Source organism: Chroicocephalus ridibundus, chromosome 2, assembly GCF_963924245.1.
Source record: "Chroicocephalus ridibundus chromosome 2, bChrRid1.1, whole genome shotgun sequence".
Lineage (NCBI taxonomy): Eukaryota > Metazoa > Chordata > Aves > Charadriiformes > Laridae > Chroicocephalus > Chroicocephalus ridibundus.
In genome coordinates, this window is record NC_086285.1 from 3,368,282 (window position 1) to 3,387,025 (window position 18,744).

General features: G+C 44.0%; 1 protein-coding gene across 1 annotated transcript; it reads left to right on the top strand.

Annotated features, from left to right (window-relative positions):
* The first annotated feature begins 3,672 nt into the window (after positions 1-3,672).
* On the top strand, positions 3,673-18,054 carry ARF1 (ADP ribosylation factor 1). The gene is made up of 5 exons (XM_063324242.1): positions 3,673-3,831; positions 13,630-13,809; positions 14,484-14,594; positions 15,253-15,377; positions 16,454-18,054. The coding sequence occupies exons 2-5, from the start codon at positions 13,662-13,664 to the stop codon at positions 16,613-16,615; spliced, it is 546 nt and encodes a 181-aa protein (XP_063180312.1). The 5' UTR covers positions 3,673-3,831; positions 13,630-13,661; the 3' UTR covers positions 16,616-18,054.
* Positions 18,055-18,744: the final 690 nt, after the last annotated feature.

An 18,744-nucleotide genomic window follows, 5' to 3' on the forward strand; every position in this document is an offset into this window, starting at 1 on the left:
TGCAATTCTCACCCTAACATGAGAGACTCAAAGATGAGCAATCCCCAACCTGACAACATGGCCTCGCAGAGCCAGAGCTTTAGGGCAGCAGAAAGCAGAGCAGTGATGGACCCTGGTGTCCTTCAGCCCCTTCCACGTGGGTGCCCACACTGGTATCACCCCAAAACACCCCAAAATGACTTCATCATCACCACCAGGAGGGATTCAGTGGCTGGACATCACTACCACCAGCTCAGAGGTCTCCACCACCCCATGATACCAGACACCAGCAGATTATCACCAATAAAGGGTCTTCTCAATAAAGACAACTTGCCCACGCTGGGGGAAAAGATCGACTTTTAGGGATCCTGTATTTAGGGCAAATCCAGCCCGCGGTATCTTTTCCTGGGGCAGATGCAAAAGGAAAAGCATGGCTTAGTGAACTCCGGATGATATTTTTATAACCTCAGAAAATCGCCTTTCACAAACACTGGGGATTTTTTTTCAGAAGGCAGCGAGGACAGGGTGTAGTTCAGCCGGCAGATTTGTCATATGAGGCTCCCGGCAGGGAGGGAAACTCTCCGGCTCCAAAGGAAAAAGCCAAAGGAGCCAAAGAGCTTTTGGCAACCCTGGGAGCACCCATCAGCCCAACTGCCCCGAGGGATCCCTTCCCATTTTGTCCTCCCACATCGGCTTTTCACAGAAAAGAAAGAGCAAGTGACACGTCTGCTCTCCCAGCTGCAAAAAAAAAAATAAAAATAAAAAAATAAAAAAGAGAAAACGAGGCCTCTTCCTTCCCATAAATGTCATGAGTCACCGGGCAAAGTGTTCGCCTTGCATCACGGCAGCCGTCATTAATGACTCAGACCAAGGGGGCCAAATTTCTACAGGCTCCTCGCACACAGCGTCGACTCGGGTCCTTGCCGAGGCGATAACGGTGAAATCATATATCGTAGATGATATATCGTAGATGATAATAATAAAATAAACCCCCCTCAACTGCCTGGCTGGCACCTCCGTCAGCTGGATTTTCACCGGGGAGGGTAGGAGGTGATGGGGATGGTGGGATGAGTATCTTCTCCCCTCCCTCTAACCCCATGAGCTAAAGCGAGGAATTGCTCTGGGTTAAAAATAAAGCAAAAAAAAAAAAAAAGAAAAAAAAAAAAAAGGAGAAAATGGTTATTTTTAACTCAGAGCAGCGCCCTGATCTGGTTCATTGTCCAAGGATGGAGACAGGGATGTAAAACAAGCAGTTTCTCGGTTGGGCTATGGGCAGGAGGGGATTTGGGAATGGGGGATTATTGCATTAATGGGGTTTTGCTGTTGCTTTGAGAGCAGCTCCCTCCTACCAGCCCATCCACAGACACACAGAGCGTGGCCTCCTGGCACGGCTCCTGCCCCAGGGCTCACCCAAAATATCCCCAACCAGCAAGGACAGATATTCCCCAGGAGCCCCAAGCAAGTGCAAATTCTCCTTTTCTTTCTCGAAGACACTGACGAAGGATTAGACGCCGTTTTAGGTTCAACTCGGTATGGCTTAAACCAGGTCCTGGAGGATGCCGTGCCCCAAAGGGTTCACTAACCGCACAAAGAGCCGGCGCCGAAGGGACGGGGACATCTGCCATCCCAGTGGGAGTTGTCCCCGCCCGGACATCGAGGTGGGCAGCAATCTGTTCACTGCCAACGGTTATTCTCCTCCTGAAATCCCCCGTTTTGAGACAGGTCGGCTTCTGCAGTGCGGAGAAAAAAAAGAATTCATTTGGTTTCTCGGCGCGTCTTTGCCATCGCTTTCTTCGACTGTCAATGCTCCGGCTGCCTTTTGGCTGTCTGGGGAGATCTTAATGCAATTTAGGTGCTTCCTTAGGTAAAATAATAATAATATTAACTCATACTTGCTCATGCCGGGGGACGGTGCCTCCCTGGAGGAAGCACAGGGCAGATCTCGCCGCCACCCCAGGCTCCCTCCTGGCATTTCTCAGCCCTCTTGCTGCCATCCCTCTCGCGCGCGTGACCCGATTTTTTAGGAAAAGAAGCTTTTGGGCTCACATCCATCTGTCTGTCTGCCTTCCCTCGCCTCTGCGTAACGTTATCAGCCGCTGGGCGATTTCAACCCCATTTGACAGGGGGATGGAAGTCTTCGAGGTATTCATTTCCTACGAGCACTGGGGGGAAACCTAGAAACCAGCAGTTTTCATGGCTTCCTGGTGTCTTTCAAAACTCCTCTTCCTGTCTTTAATAAAGGAAGTATTTAGTATTTAGCCTTTAGCATTTAGCCTGGGAAAGCACATGACCTCAATATATCTTAGAGTTACCCCCAAAACGGAAAGGAAATAATCCTCAATTTATTGCGCCCATGCGCTAAGAGTTGTTTCTACACCAATCTCCCGAGCTTTCGAACCATGCGAATTTATTTTTTTTCCACGTGGAATTAAAAAATTGCTCCATGTTCACCTCTTCCCTCCCACATCTGTGTATTACTAAGGTGAAAAAATTAAAAGGGTTTTCCCATAGGGAAACTGAGGCATGGAGGGGCTGCAGCAGCACCCAGTGCACTCCATCCTGCAGGTCTTCTCCATCTGTTTAGCCTTTTCCGGTACCAAAACCAGGGAAAATTTTAACAAATCCTCTCTGTTTTCTCTCTGTCAGGGTTTCAGTTGGGAGAAAGTTGACTTTCTTACTAGCAGCTGGTGTGGGGCTATGTTTTGGGGTTGGGATGGGAACGGTGTGATGGCGCACTGGTGTTTTGTGTTGTTTCTAAGCTCTCAAGGACCTTTCTGCTCCTCACACTGCCCCACCAGCGAGTAGGCGAGAAGTTGGGAGGGGACACGGCCAGGACAGCCGACCCCAACTGACCACAGGGATATTCCATGTCATGGGACGTCGTGCTCAGTATATGAAGCTGGGGAAGAAGAAGGAAGGGGAGGACTTTGGGAGCGATGGCGTTTGTCTTCCCAAGTCACTGTAACGCGTGATGGAGCCCTGCTTTCCTGGAGACGGCTGATCACCTGAAGGGAATGGGAACACCTCGGGAAGCAGGGGATGAATTCCTCATTTGGCTTTCCTTGCGTGCGCAGCTTTTGCTTTACTGGTTAAACTGTCTTTATCTCAACCCGTGAGTTTTCCCACAATTTTCCGACTCTTTCCCAACCAAATGGGGGGGGGGGGGTGGGAAGGGAGGGCGAGCGGCTTTGTGGCCCTGGTTGCCAACTGGGGTTAAACCACGACACCCTCCTTGGCGGACTGAAGTGACAGCAGAAGCCGCAGTCCCGCTTTATTTTGGATGAAAGAGCATTAGAAAAGTAAGGATTTTCTTCCCGACATAGTAAATATGCAGTCGATGAGTATGAAGGGGGCGGGGGGGGGGGCACGCTGCCACTGTCAGACACGCACCAACCCCGCGGCGGGATGCGCGGGCCGCTTTTAAATGTATATTTATATAAATATATATATATAAATGTGTATAGATGGATCTGTACGGGAGGAGCCCGCCCGCGCGCGCACACCGCGGCCCAGGTCACGAGCCGCGAGGCGGGGCAACACAGGGGGCGTGGTGTCCGTGTGGGGGCGTGGCCATGCCTCTGGCCACGCCCCCCCGCAGTTCCAGCGCTGCAGTTCCCCCCCGTGGTCCCGCCCACTCCCCCTCGAGGCCACGCCCCCTCCCGCCGCTGCCCTCCTCGGTTACCCGTCGTGCCGCGCGCGGGGCTGGCACTGACGTGGCCGCCGAGCGCCGCCATCTTGTGTTGCCTGGGCGGAGAGCGGGCGAGAGGCGCAAGGAGGGGGAGGCCGGCTCCGAGCGGGACAGCCCGAGGACAGCCGTATCCACTGCCCGGGGGGCAGCCAAGCTGATCGCCGGTGGGTTCGCCGACACCTTCCTCTTCCCTTCCCTTCGCTTCAGTCCGCCGCCCCGCTTTCCATCCCCCCCCTCTCCGCCGCCCACACCCTGCGGGCGGCGGCCCGCGGGGCGGCTGTGAGGCGCCGCGGCCTTGTCGCTGAGGGGAGGAGGGGGCGGCGGGTCGTGGCGGGGGCTTTTTTCCGTCCTTCTTTCTTTCCCTCCCCACCACCGCTGTCGCCTTCCTCAGCGGGCGGGAGGAAGCCGCAGCCAGGCCGCAGCGCCGGGCCTTGGGGAACGGCGGGCCTGGCTGGAGCGCTGCCCCATCCACCTCCCCCCCGACACACACACCTACTCAGGCCTTTGGGGCTGGGTGGCCGGGCCGGGGTGGGTGCCAGCCCTTTCTCTTCTCTGCTGGGGAGGCGTGGGCAGGGGCGAGGGGAGGAGGTGGGGGGGGAACCGCTATAACTCCCCAGCAGCTGCACAAGGCCCCGGCGCCGCTCCCCCTGCCGGAGGAATTAAGAGGGGATGCGGCGGGATGGCCTTCTCCTCCCTTCCCCAAACTCGCTCATTCCGGCCTCTGCCCCGCCCGGGAGCGCGTCCGAAGAGAGAAGTATTTCCTCCTTTTCCTCTCCCGCCCCCCGAAAACCCTTATCGTAGCAGACCTCGGAGATCTGGTAGCTCGGTAGGGGAAATGAGGCTCGGATGAAACTCGTAGGAGAGAGGTTATTTTCCTGTAAGCTCTTGGCTGCTGAGTTGGGCTTTCGGCTGGGCCGAGGGGGTGATGATAAGAAGTTGAGCTTTAGCCTGGAGCAGACTCTTTTTACCATCAGTGGCTTGGGTTTAGTGGTCTAGGAGATTACTTTTCCTTGGAGTAGCAGCTCCCGGTGGGAGGATATTATATTCTGTCTGAAAGTACTATATCCTGTCTCTGTCAGTAGTTAACATGATACTTTGGGCTGATAACCTCTGTCTGATAAAGTGATAGGTCAGCTATGTGAACGTTTTCATGGAGGAGAGTGCAACTAAAACTCTGCTGGGTCGTAAAACTGCCTAAATGTTGTGTTTGACATTGACCTTGTTGCTTTGCTGCTTGGCTCTTGCTAAACCAAATTCCACAGGTTGATTAGAGTCGTATCCAGAGGTCTTGCTTTGAAATGTAACTTTGTCAATAACTAAAATGCGAACTATTTATATAATACTTTGAACTTTGTTTTGCAAGCAGCAAGACTTACAACATCCGTTTGCAGGATATTCTATTAACCTTATTTTTCAGGCAAAGAAATCGAGTCAAAGTAAATTGTCCAAGGTCATTTGGCAATATCGTTATTACTATTTTTGCTACTGATTTGGAGCACTTATGTAGGAGAAAGGAACTGTAGCTGAACTATTGGGTTTCTTCTTAGCTTTTATTCATGGGTTTTACAATCAAATGGTCAGTATAAGTACTCACAGTCTTACAGATGTAGAAGAGAATTCTCTGAAAGGAAAGTTTATGAGGCTGGTATGATGCCTCTGACTTCCTCTGTTAAAAACACATCTGCAGTGCTTGAGAACCCTGTTGGACTGCTTTCTCTGTTGTAATAATTACATTGGGTGAAAGGGTGAGGAAACTCGCCTCACTTGAACCTCTTAAACTCAATTGCTTTGCCAAGTTTATTGACGCTTCTACTGTGGTGGAGCATCAGGAGTAAAAATGGCTTAAGCAGATGTCACCTCCACTCGGAATAGCCTTTGCTGCTATAGTCTGTGGTATACATAATAGTTGCTGGATGGTGTTAAAAGGCAGACACCAGAACATAAATCAGTCCCCCATGGTCTGAGGCATTTGCTGAATTTTTCAGATTGCCTAGTTGTGAAATGCAGTTGGAATCTGAAAAGGGACTGGGCAGGAGTGGTGTGTTTTTGCTCAGTGCGCTTAGTTCCCCGTCTGTGTTAGTCATGCTGACCAAGTTGGGGGCAGGACTAGTCACAGCTTTTCAAGGCAAACAAAGTGTGTGTGGGAGTAGGGGGCTGGATTCCAGTCTTTATAATTCACCAAATTGTGTTGTGCTCCAGTTACACCTGTTTGAAAGCCTGCTTTAAGCAGTAGAATTCATACATCTTGCCGAGGTACAATTATCAGATAAGCTATTGATTACATAAATTGGTGAAAGGACAAAAAGCTCACAACGCAAGACTCCATCTGAATTTGCAGTGGTGAAGTTTAAAGAACCACTTTTCTTTAAAAATAAAGGATCGCTTTAGAAATAGAAGCTCCTGAGATCTGTTAATATGGTGAACATAAATTAACTTTTTCTGGAAAGGAATAGTTTTGATACCTTTTTTAGAAATCTCTTGAAAGTTTTGCTACTGAAATGCTACAGAGTTTGTATTAGAGCTAGCACAGTCCTCGGCCATTATTCCCTTTCTTTAACTGATGAGTAAAGTAGTTTATAATCAGCTTCCTACTACAGCAGCTGTTTTTCTGTATTATTCAGCATTTTTTTCTTTCTGCTCGTGAGTATCCAATTTTATTTCTTGTTTCTAACACATGCAAACATTGAAGGGCTGTGGTGCTACTTCTGCTGATACTTCAATTCTAATAAAAAAATCTCATGTCTAATATAGCTCTTATTCATACACTGATCTTGTACCTAACAGTTAGCTGCGTAGGCTCTGCTTTGACATTTTCCCCAAACCAAAAGCCAATTTCATTACTGAAGCTCTCATGTGAGTTCTTGCCATTTGTAATATGAGTGTAAATGTTGACTTACTGCCTGGTTACTGGGAATGAATAACAGGATATTTGGCTTAAAAGTTAAGATTTTGAACTTGTGGATAGTTCAGGCTCAAAAAACTGTGCACTGCTTATCTGAAAAGAAATGCTTTGTAATAACCAGTTCTCAATGGCAGCGTACCCACTGTTTAACAGGTGAATATGAAGTCGCATATTCACTTGGGGTGTCACAGCTACATTGTTGGCACCGTTTTATTTCCTGAGCAGCTACAGGTGGGCCTCAGGGAAGTCATGTATGTGCTTTGTCTAAAAGCATGAACAGCAACTCTTTCTGTACTTCCCGCCTGTCAACCTATCCTTTAAATAAAATATTTCTCAGACCAGATGTGTTTTTTCCTATCTGTTGTTTTGCATGCTGTTGAGTTATGCGTGGTGTCTATAACTGTTTAAAATAGTTAGAGATTTTGCTGTGAAACAGAAGTAGCTTGCTGCTCCTGCTTGAAGGTGAGACTAAGACAATAACTGTATTTGGGTTTTGAGTATTAAGTCAAACAACCCACTCTCTTTGCTTGATACTGACTCTCTTATTCTGACTGATATTTTAGGAGTGAGTTCTTGTGTCTGAGAAGAAGTAGGCATGACCCCAAAGGAAATTTTCCCTCTTTTGCCCTTGTTTTGATCTTGTAAGTGGAAATACTTTCTGTTTTCCTGCCACTCTGAGCCCAGCGCTCTCAAGAGAACGTTACAGCATGTGGAAGATGTGCTGTCTGGGTAATGTGTATAGACAGCAAGATGTTCAACCTACTTAGGTTAAATGAAGGTGCTACATAAGGAGCAGCTCCGAGTTGGATCTTCTTTCACCTAACTTCTGTCTTGAGGCTGACTTGTCCTCCATCTGCCTTGAACATGCCATGTGCATCTGGGCCCTTTTTATTTGGTCACTGCCAGCCTTTGGTGGCCAAATCCATCTATCCCTCTTTAGATGGGAGTACAATTACATACCTTTTAACTTGTATTTCACATAACGCTTCAATGCCAGTTCTTTAACATCTCTGATAATATGATAATTTAGGACACCTTTTGCATCTCGTGCCTGGCAGAATTGCATCCATTGTGAAGTGGGGAAAACTGTTGCAGTGGTTAGTTTTGATCTCCACAGTTAACACTCCCCTATGAAGGAGTTGGGACTTGGTAGTACTGAAAAGCTCTGAGAAGAAGTTCTTGAGGTGGCCTTTATTAATGGTGATTTTTTAAGTCCAAGATAATCCCCTGCTGATAAAAGAGCCTAGCCTACTTGTTACCTACTCCTACATTTTGCATCTATTCCATACCTAGTGATGTTAGTATGGTCTGAAGTCTCAGGTAATTCAAATCAAAATTATTTAAGCTAAATTCCACTGTTAAGGCCCTGAAGTTAAAGGGCTTGAGTTGATACATAGTCATCTTTCACTCAGGTTATCAGATATGAAAGGCCAGTAAACAATTTCTAAAAATAGTTGAATATAACTGTACTTGAATAGTCATGTATTGGGCCACCCTGGCTATATATAAAGAAGTGTTTTCATCAAGAGCGTTTTTCACAACTTGCTGTAACAGAACACTTTAATCTTTAAAGAAATTACTTCAAGTTCAAAAGAATGCAGCTGTACTTAACTGACTGTGTCTGCTGAGTGGTGGTGTGAAATGCTGAGGCCCAAGATTAATCCTAAATTTTAGCAGTGTTCTATTCTCGTTGGATCACTTCTCACATTCTCTTCTAAATCACACTTTATACTGTAAAGAACAAGCTGCCATCTTAGATTTGCACTTTAAATGATTTGCCAGTTGTTCTTGCAGGTAACAGCTGTTGAACTTGATTTTTTTTTTTTTAGGAAAAAAAAAGCTTTCTTACCTCTTGTTTACACATGGGTTTGATCTTTTGTACGAATGTTTTCTTTCTCTTGACATTTTAATTTAAAACCTTCTAGAATGCTGTAAAGTGGAAGCATGATACTAGCCAACTTGTGATAACTGACTGGATTTCAAATCAATATTCTATTAAATAACAAATTGATCAATTTTTGTTCTCCCGTGACTGATAGAACTAGTGTGTTAATACCAGGTTAGGAATTATGGGTTTTTCTAATTGTATTAGAGGTGGGGTTAATGTTTAGGCCAGTGTCAAATAGACTTTCCTTTAAATGGAGATGTACTTCTGGTAGTAAATTGTAAGTGCACCAGTTTTACTTGCTGTAGGTGTCTAAGCAAATAGAACAAGGTGCAGAAAGCTACTAGGAAAAAGCTTTTTGGTAAATCTGCAACTGTTAGGGGTTTCAGCTTGTGCTTTAGCATTAATATTTTGCCTGATAATCACTGCGTAATGCAGTTAGTCATTGGTAGTGGCACCATGTTGTCTCTCCTTGAAACGGGCATTTAAAACAAGATATGAAAGTCCTAGGGAGATGTAATCGTTCCCAGAGACAACAAATCCCTTCTGTACCTCTGTATCTCAGTGTGCTGTGCAGAGAAGGGACAGAATTAAGCTTTTCTTGACTGATCTTCATTGCTGCTGGTATTTTTCAGCTATAGAGAACAGATTGCCAGAATGATTGTGCCCAGAAAGTTTGGTTATGCCACTTGAAAAGTTTTGGGCATTATTTTTTTCACTGTGGGAGCCTTAATGTGATAAGTGCTGATATGTAGAAGTGAAATAAATGTATTTCTATACTGTAGGCGTAATTTGACTAAATATTGCATATGGCATCCTCTGTCTTGGCCTCTGGTTTTTGTCTGCTATGGTGTGTTTAAAGGAATGGTATAAACCTGAATGAAACTGTGGCATTTGCCACAACTCCTGGCTCAGTGAAGTTTAATCTCTATATGGTCGAAAAGAACTTTTCCAAAGGTGCAAAACTAAGGTTATGCGGAGAGTTCAAGATGTAGCTATGTTTTCTATACTGCATACCCTTCTGGTCATACTGGTGTAGGATGGCTTGTTAGCTCACAGCTCATCTGAGAAGTTTGGAGGTCACGAATCGTATTTGACTTCTCAAGATAAGCAGCCTGAATGAAATGGCATTAAAATGCATTAACGTACAGTTAAATATAAAATGCTGCAGAAGATTAAGTGTTGAATGATCTTTGGCCTTGAGATACTCCTCAGAGCTTTTATTCTAACCACCTACAATTAATAAAGGCAAATTCTAGTTCTTACTCATGGGCCGTATTGCTTTAACAGACAGCAGGCTGCCAGCAACTGCAGACACTCATTCATTTTTAACTCATTACACTGAGCCTTTCTGAAAAAAAGGCTGCCTGTTCTCCTAATTGCTTATCTAAATATATCACTTACTAGAAAACAGGCTGCTGAAAATACCTTGTTTCCTGAAACAAAACTGCAGTCTTATGCAGTGTATGTCTTTCTCGATGTTTACCCGTGGTGCATTATATCTTACCTGAACCAGCCCAACAGGTTTTTAGTGCTGTGAGGATCTTGAGGTGGAGGAGACTATGTTAAGGTGTGGGCTTCGATGAGCAGGGAGAAACAAGAATCATACAGAGAGTTCAGGTTGGGGGTGATCAGGGTTTGGTGAGAGGTGGCGAGCTTCCATTTCTGGAAGCTGAAGCACCCTACGCTCTGCAAAAATAGTCTGTGCCGTTTATTCAAATTGTTCCCTTTCATACACAAATCCTCCTACTTAGCTGACAGATACCTCTTTTGAAGATATGCTGAAGTACTACAAACAGCTCGCAAGCCTAGTCTTTTATGTTTTATTGAACTTGTGCTTGTAAAATGATCAGTGTAGCAATTACTGACAACATTTGAGTTGAGGAAAAGAGAAAGTTAAGCTTCAGTAGAGAATATAGGCAGTATATTGGCAAGTCTTGATATAGATTGCAAATGTTGAACATGCCTTGGTTAACCTAAAAGGGTCTTAAATTTCCTTGTATTTTCAGACTGTCTATGTTAGTTCTCGTGGTCCAACTAGCGGACTGAAATGAGAATTAAAGTAAGCAGATTCCGCTCTGAAGTACACTGGAAGTAATCGCGTGATCTCTCAGCTGAGTTGCATTAATGGGTGGCAGCGAAGTCCTGGGAAGCAGCTCTAAACTGTCCCGGCAGTTTCCGCTGTGGTAGCGTCTACGCTGTTGGGCAGCAGGAATGGTCACAAAGCCACCACAAAACCTGGTGGCTGGTCACAGTTGTGATGATGATGACTGGGTTGAGGATTTCATTGATACAGAGGAAGGAACTCAAGGTGCTTTTGCTTAGATAATAGTCATGAAATACTGTTAGGGACAGTGTAGGGAGAGGAGTGTAGTGTACAAAACCGTGGGAGTAAGATTTCCTTTTCTGTGGCAATAGATGAACACGTGATTCTAGCTGCTGGTTGGAGGATGGTGCCCCCGATGGGGAAGGCAAAGGCCCTCTCTCTTCCTCCAGCAGCATCCAACAGGTCACTGGTAGGACCCACAATGGTTTGTGGGAGTTCTGCAGATGAGTTTCTCCTGGTGTTTTTCTTTTAGACAGCAATGATACTGCTACTTTCTAGTCAACATCTAAACGCACTTCTATTCCAGGTGTGGATTGTAAACTACTGTTAACTGCCTGTAAAAATAAATCAGACTTACTTCAGGGTAGGTGACACTGCAGAATCAAATCAGTTACAGAAGCGGTTTTGATGGTAGGAATGTGGAAGAGAACAAGAAGAAAATGGAAGCAAAGCATTTAAATGTGTCTTAACTTCTTATTCTTCACAAAAAGTAAAACTAGGGAGAATGGATGGTACAAAAGCAGCTTCGGTGGTGGAGGGCAGATTGACCTGGAAATAGCTGCCAGGAGAACAAGAATCTAACGGGATTTGCTACTGTTAGTGCCAGGTGTAAGCAACTTGTTCAGCAGACTGTGACTTCTCCAGGGTGTGGAAAGATGTTGTGGATGTAAATGCTAAGATTTTGCTGTGTTACCTGATTACTGCTGTTGACCCAAGCATTTAAGAACCTATTACACTTTTAAACATAAAGAAACACATTCTTTTGGAGGGCTTGTAAGGTTCTCTTGCTACAGAGGTTCTTACACTCGTTTTGGAGGGTTACAAGAGCTCTGGTAAAAGGTTACAGTTCAATTCTGACTGTTGCATTTCAGTTGAAGTGGAAGATAGAGGAAGCGTGAGCAGCTGGACAAAGGAAAGCTTTACAGCCTCCCTCCCCTCCAGCCCAGTAAGGGCTGCTGTTGTGGGCTGGGGAGTGAGGTTTCCTGCTGTGTGAGTGATTTGGATAAACAGGGACTCTAGCAAAACTGTTTTCTCTGCTTCCTAATTAACTTTCCTGTTTATACAGCTTTCATGTATTCCAGTGGGAGTTGAATATTCTTGGTCGTGCTTCAGAAATATGAAGGAAATGGTGGATTATTAGACCTTTTAAACCTTCTGTTTGGTTTTAATCCCCGAGCTGCCCTGTCTGGTTTACAGCTTTAAAGTTTCAATCGCGTTGAGCTTCAGCCATATAAAATAAATGAATTTTTGACTCATGTTACTTGAGTGAGTTGAAGTGGTGATTGATGTCATTTCGGGAACTCTGGAGTGGACTCTGAACTTCACGGTGGAGCTGCTTGTGCCAAGACATGTGACCTAGTTAATGTTACAGTGCTTAACTTTTGGGTTAAAAATTGTATCCAGCAAAGCTTCCTGAGGAGGGCAGAACTGCTTAGATCTGTCCCAGGGCTGAGCGAGGAAGCCAGGCTTCATACATCCCTAGCAAACAGAGCAGAACAAGATTCTTGTTCTGTGGTGTGCTTTTCAGTTCAAAGCTTGTTTTAATGGTCTTAAATATTCTGTAAAGTCTATTTCCAGTGAGAATTTTGCTTCAAGCACACAGCTTCATCATGAAATGCAGAGTATCTTCAAGAGATGATTCATACTTCATATTGCACTTTAAATTGTGTGACTTGGTTTACAGGAAGCCGGTCCTTTGAATGTTACACCTCTTGGCTGTGAGTGCTTCTACTGTCTTAAGCTTGTATTTTCAGCTGGGCTCAGTCTCTTTCTTTTCAAACTGACATCTGAGAGCTCCTAGACAAAGCAGCAGTAGAGGTGTGGACCGGCACTCTCGCCACGTAACATCCTCATCTGCACCCCACTGTAAAGCTTTCAGGCTGCTTTTTTCTTGCCTTACGTGAGCAGAATAATGGTTCTTTTGGTGATTTCAAACTTGCTGTGAGCTGTGTAGTAGTAAGTACGGGAAGGGGGGGAAATTTGTGGAAGAAGTGGACAAGTTGTGGTGGGGTGGATCCCATCCCAAGGGCACAGGGAAGCGTCTCTGAGGGCTGGAGCAGAGAAGCAGTTTCTCCAGTTCCTAAACAGGAAGCTTCTGACGATGTTTTTAATCAATTCTGAGCGTCCAAGGAGAAGTGTTCGCAGGGGAGGAGGAAGCATTTGTTTCTAAACCTGTCTGTTTTAATGTGGCTATTAATTTTCAATAGTTAAGTTTCAGTAAATGTGAATTTGCTTCCTAGGGAAGGCTTCCCCCCTGATGTTAATGAAAGTAATACTGCTTTGTATTTACAGTGTGCTCGCAGGCCATTTCCTCGGGGTTTGAGAGGAAGGAAACTGTTTTGAGTAAGGGAGAATCCAAGCTGTATTCTGAATTTCCTTCGCACAAGAAGGAAGGTACACTAAGCAGCAAGAGATGAGCACACGTTTAAAATGTTTTTTTAACTGCAGGTCAATTAGAAAAAGTGTATTTTATGGTGACACTTTAGGCCGCAGATAAGTTATCCCATAACAATGGAGGACAAAGTACGTGAAGTGGTTAGCTGCGTTGAAAGCAAACCATCAATTTTGCAAACAAAAGTTTGAGAATGGTGTTTAATACTAAAATCTCTGAAAGAACGTTTGAAAGATCTAAAGCACTCGGAGCCATGTCTTTTTATATGGAGTAAGTTTTGGTGTATCTGTTCATCTTTGTATGGCTTCAGTATGGGGAAAAATAATGTATGGTGGTGGTTTCAGGGTGTCTAAAGAATTCATATTATTTGATACTTTTTTTTTGGTTGTTGATTATGCCCTGGTCAGAACCCAGCCATTGGTAACTCATGAGTGATACTGTGATCTTTTTCCTCTAGACTTCACTGGACAGTGAGAACATATCTCAAGCATGGGAAATATTTTTGCTAACCTCTTCAAAGGCCTTTTTGGCAAAAAAGAAATGCGTATTCTAATGGTTGGTCTGGATGCTGCGGGAAAGACTACTATTTTGTACAAACTTAAACTTGGTGAAATAGTAACTACTATTCCTACTATAGGTAAGATTTTTACATTTGTATAACTGCTTGCTTTGAGATTTGAGTCTTATTGTTTGCAGTAGGATCTTATCTCAGCTGCCACTCTGTTAATTTAAGTGACTTAGTGCTGTGCCCTGACTTGACTGTTAGAACAAACACTTGCTAAAACCACGGTATAAAGATGGCACAGCTGATCTTTCCGGCATGGGAGGAGATTATATTACTCTGTTTTTTCACTCCATTCCATCTCTTCAGTCATTTGTGGAAAAACCCTTCACAGGCCACAGAATGGCAGCCTGCCCTGCTAAGCCTGCTGTGGCATCAGTGAGATTAGACTGAGAAACCGAGGGTGACTCCATTTTTTTTTGAGAACTGTGTGATCAGAGACATCCTTTATTTGCAGTCCTTAAAGCCTGTTGGTTTTTTTTTTGATGTAACATAGTTTGTTCTGCATTTTCTAGCTGCTCAGGTGGCAATTACAGCTGTGCCTTAGTTTGGGGCGGGGGTGGGAGCAAGAGTTTGAGAGAACCCATGTTTGTCTAAGGACTTCAATGTAAGATTCTCCTTATTTAAAGTAGATGTAAATTTTAAGGTAATGTTTCTAGTAATGACAGTCTGAGTGTGACTTGGTAAATAAAGTAGGTCTGGGGACAAGTATGTTTAACTGAGATTTTTGTCAACAATTTCTATTTTAGGTTTCAATGTGGAAACAGTAGAATACAAGAACATTAGCTTCACAGTCTGGGATGTAGGCGGCCAGGATAAGATCAGACCACTCTGGCGCCATTATTTCCAGAACACACAAGGTGAGTCTAAACGCTTAAATTGCAGGATTCCAGAATCTAAAAAGTTTGGGTTTTTTTTTTAATACCCTTACTACGATAATCTTGCGGGGCAGGGGGGAATATTTATTATTATAAAAGGGTGTGTTTGTGTGTGGCTCTGCTGTTAAACTAGTGCAGTTTCAAAGAGGGATGGGAGGAAATCTAGAAACCAGTCTTCCTTGTCCATCTGACTCAGGGCGAGTCCAGAATTTTGCTTTTCTTCTGTAAGCATCACAGTTCTCTGCCTCACTTCAAAGCGGAGTCTTTACTACAAGCTCTAACAGCCCCATGGATTGAGAGTTTGTCACTTCTTCCACTGCTGCGCCTTTATAGTGTGCATGGCTTTGAGTCCTGTCACAGGATTTCAAGAGTTGCTACTCACTGGAAAATATTGAGTGGCTATGTAGACGAAGCGCACAGGTTCCAAAAACACAAACACAAACTAACATCAGCTTTCAGCAAAAACAGGCTTTCTCTCAGACATGAGATTACAATAATAAGAAAACTGTATTTTTCTGATATATACTGAATTGTTTTGCATTTTTTTTTTCTTCAAAGCTTAGTTCTGATGTCCAGAACTAGGTATCATTTGGAAATAACTTCTGGTGTACGCTTATTCTGATTGTTTGCTTATTTCTAGGTCTGATTTTTGTGGTTGACAGTAATGACAGAGAACGAGTGAACGAGGCCAGAGAAGAGCTTATGAGAATGTTGGCAGAAGATGAGCTTAGAGATGCTGTTTTATTAGTGTTTGCTAACAAACAGGTATGCCCAAGAAAAGTGTCTTTCTGTAAGAATTCTTGAAAACGTACGACTTACTTGTGAGTGCTAGATCTTGAACTTGATGTTCATGTTTTCAATGTAATAATCGATAAGCTCTCAGTAAATGTCCATTCACTTTTGTTGAAGACAGCAACCTCATAGATTGAATTACCCTGTTCTCATCTGAAAGGAGCATGCTGCTGAACAGTCTCGGTACTAGAAATGCTTGCATTTTCAATTTTAAGGAAGAAATTTACCAGTTTAATTTTTGCGGTTGGCGCGGCTTAAGTACAGCCCCTGCCCAAGCTTCCTCCAAACAGACAGAAAGGCCGGAATGCCAGAACCTCCCTGAATTCTTCAGTTAGGGTGTTTGAGGGTGCTGCTGGTGTTGGTGGAAGCACTGGCCTGACTTTTAACATACTTGTGTTGACCTGTGGGCTGTATTGTTCCAGGACACAAAGCTAGCTGAGACTTCAGCCTTCTATTGCTTGTAAAGGCCTTGGTAGCTTAAACCCAAATGTCAAGGGTCTTAAATATGACTAGTAAATTTATAGAAGAAATAGCATCCTGCCTCATCACTCCACAGGCTCAGCTGTAAAGGGCAAAGAAGCCCTAAGTCTTGCCTAGGACCAGGAAAGGTGGCCTATAAACAGAAGCAGTACTAAGGCGAGTGCTACTTCATGATAAAAGTTGATTTTAAATCTTAACTGCAGTTGCAGAAAACATTTCCCAAGTGGAAAGTGAATGAAATGGACTTTGAATTGTAAGTGGTCTTGGGTCAACACTGAGGGGCTTGCTGACTTGATCCAAACATCAGCTGTCTCGTTTCTGTTTCCTGAAGAGAAGTACTTCTGAAGAGAAATATTCCACAATACTGCTGAACCTTTGAGACTTTTTGTCAGTATAGGGGAAATAATGTGAAAATAGAAGTAGTCCACTAAGTTTTTCTGAAAGAGAAGCTGTTAGAGCTCTTAACTTTCTTTTAATGGCTTTAAAGTTGATGATCAAAGACGGCGTAGGGAGGCGGGCATTTTTTCTCAGCGAGTAGGGGAGAAAATGACTCTTCTTCCTTCCCTCAGGACCTGCCGAACGCGATGAATGCAGCAGAAATCACAGACAAACTTGGACTGCATTCTCTTCGTCACAGGAACTGGTATATCCAGGCAACCTGTGCCACTAGTGGAGACGGTCTCTATGAAGGACTGGACTGGTTGTCCAATCAGCTCCGAAACCAGAAATGAAACCATAAACCTTCCTCTTCCCTCTTTTTCCACCCCTCCCTCTTATTTCCTCCTATTCGCCCTTCGCTTTACTCTAATGTGGCAAACTGTGCTACTTTGTGGTATTGAGTGCCGGAAGCTGTTTTCATTTCTTTTGTCACAGTATATATTGCATCATGCTGTAAATGTGGCAAATACAAGCCTGAAAACAGTTAGGTTTCTTATTTAATGTAAATAGTTTTTGTTTCCAATGAGGCAGTTTCTGGTACTCCTATGCAATATTACTCAGCTTTTTTATTGTAAAGAATCAACTCACTGTTTAGTACTTGGAAGGGATTTAAGTGGGTTAACATAAGGGTTGCCAGTGGTCCTTGTGCAGTAGAGCTGAATACTATCTCGGCTGGGTTGTGAGATCTGTGAGATCCACTTTGGTGGTTGGTTTTTAACCTGAATTCTGTATTTTTTTAAATAGTCAAGGAAAAGTAAAAACACTTCAAGATCCAAACATTTGACATAGCTTCCGCTGTTCTAGCTCTGATGTGGTGACTTTTGATTCTTTTGAAACGGTGAAGCGATGATCGACACCCAATTAACTTCACCCGCTTAAAGAACAGATCATAGTTAATAGATCTGTGGCTCTTTCTGTAGCTCATGGTATGTGCTCATATTTGTTCATACTCGTTAAAAGATTTGTCGGACCTGGTTTAGATGAGCTTTCAGCCTCATGCTAAACATCTGACTTTTGGTTCAGGTGAGATTTATCGCTTCCATTGAACTTGAATAATTTCCAGAAGTCAACATTTTTAGCCTGTCGTATTTGTCAAAAGTGTTTTATACTTTTCTTGTGTGTAAACCACTCCAGAAGGCAAACCTTTCCACAGAAAGCACAGCCTGTACTAGTCCTAAGCTCTATAGGCAGAAAGTACTGTACTTAACGTAAGAATTGCCATGAAAAACACCAAACATCTATGTATAGTGTCTAGGAAAATTAAAAAAAAAAAGCATGAGAGTTTGGAGAGTCATTCCACTCTAGAAGTATTCAATCCCATCTTGGAACAATCCCATATCTGTATATGTGTGAAAACCCTTGGCATCCCTCATACTGCAAGGTTCAGATTTGCCATCAGAAAAAAAAAAAAGACCTCTTTACTTTTCTTTTGTATTTTGATAAACACTGAAGAAGCTGGAGCTGTTAAACTTTAACTCGAGGAACTATCAGAACTGGTTTATTTAGTGTTGTGGAAACCTTTATTGCTTTCAATACACGATTAGTAATCAACTGTTTTGTATACTTGTTTTCAGTTTTCATTTCGACAAACAAGCACTGTAATTAAAGCTATTAGAATAAAAATCTCTTAACTGTTTCATGTTTTTTATGCCTTGCTGTTCATTTGATCATCTTGGCAGAATCATAATGAAATACTTGTTGAATAAAAAGTTTCATGAAACTTGCACTGGTATCACGTTGTTTTGTATCCTCTTTGTACAGTACCAGCTGCTTTGATTAATGGGGATCCAACCAGCATTTTGCCACATCCCAATTTGCATGAAAATTTCAGGATGTTTCCTGTATTTCCCAAATAATGTCTCCTCTCTTCCTTGGGCTCCTGCAGGTGAAGAGATAGGCAGCAGTTCTTGGGTCCTGTTGGCTGGTGATAGTTGGCTTCTGCTGGAGTCCCCTTCATTGCCTCAAGGGCATCTGTTGAGCTTCTTGAGTAGCCCCATCACTTGCCACAACACTGTTCTTCCTGCTGATCCTATTTAATAACAAGCTTTGCGAATTTGCAGTGTTGTTTTGGGGGGAGAAATACGAAGTCTGCTTTCCTAAACATTTTGTTTTGCATTTTTCCATTCTGCAGTCCCCTCTGGATCTGGGACAGAGCTACTCCCAGCTGATCGTCCTCCTTCCCCAGTCAGCTACAGCTTCTCATCACTGATGGTCGTGCTCAGGTTGCTGCCGGCTGTTTTCCTGGCCAGAGTTGCAGCAGATTTCCCCCTTACACAGGCTGGAAAAGTAAGAGGAAAGGTCTATTAAGCAGGTTAGAGAGCAACTGCACCGGTGGGGAAACCTGAGGCTTTGGATGGGTGTTGGAAAGGACTGCAGCTGTGCGAGGAGGAGACAGGAATGCTGCTCTCACTGCAGGCTGCGC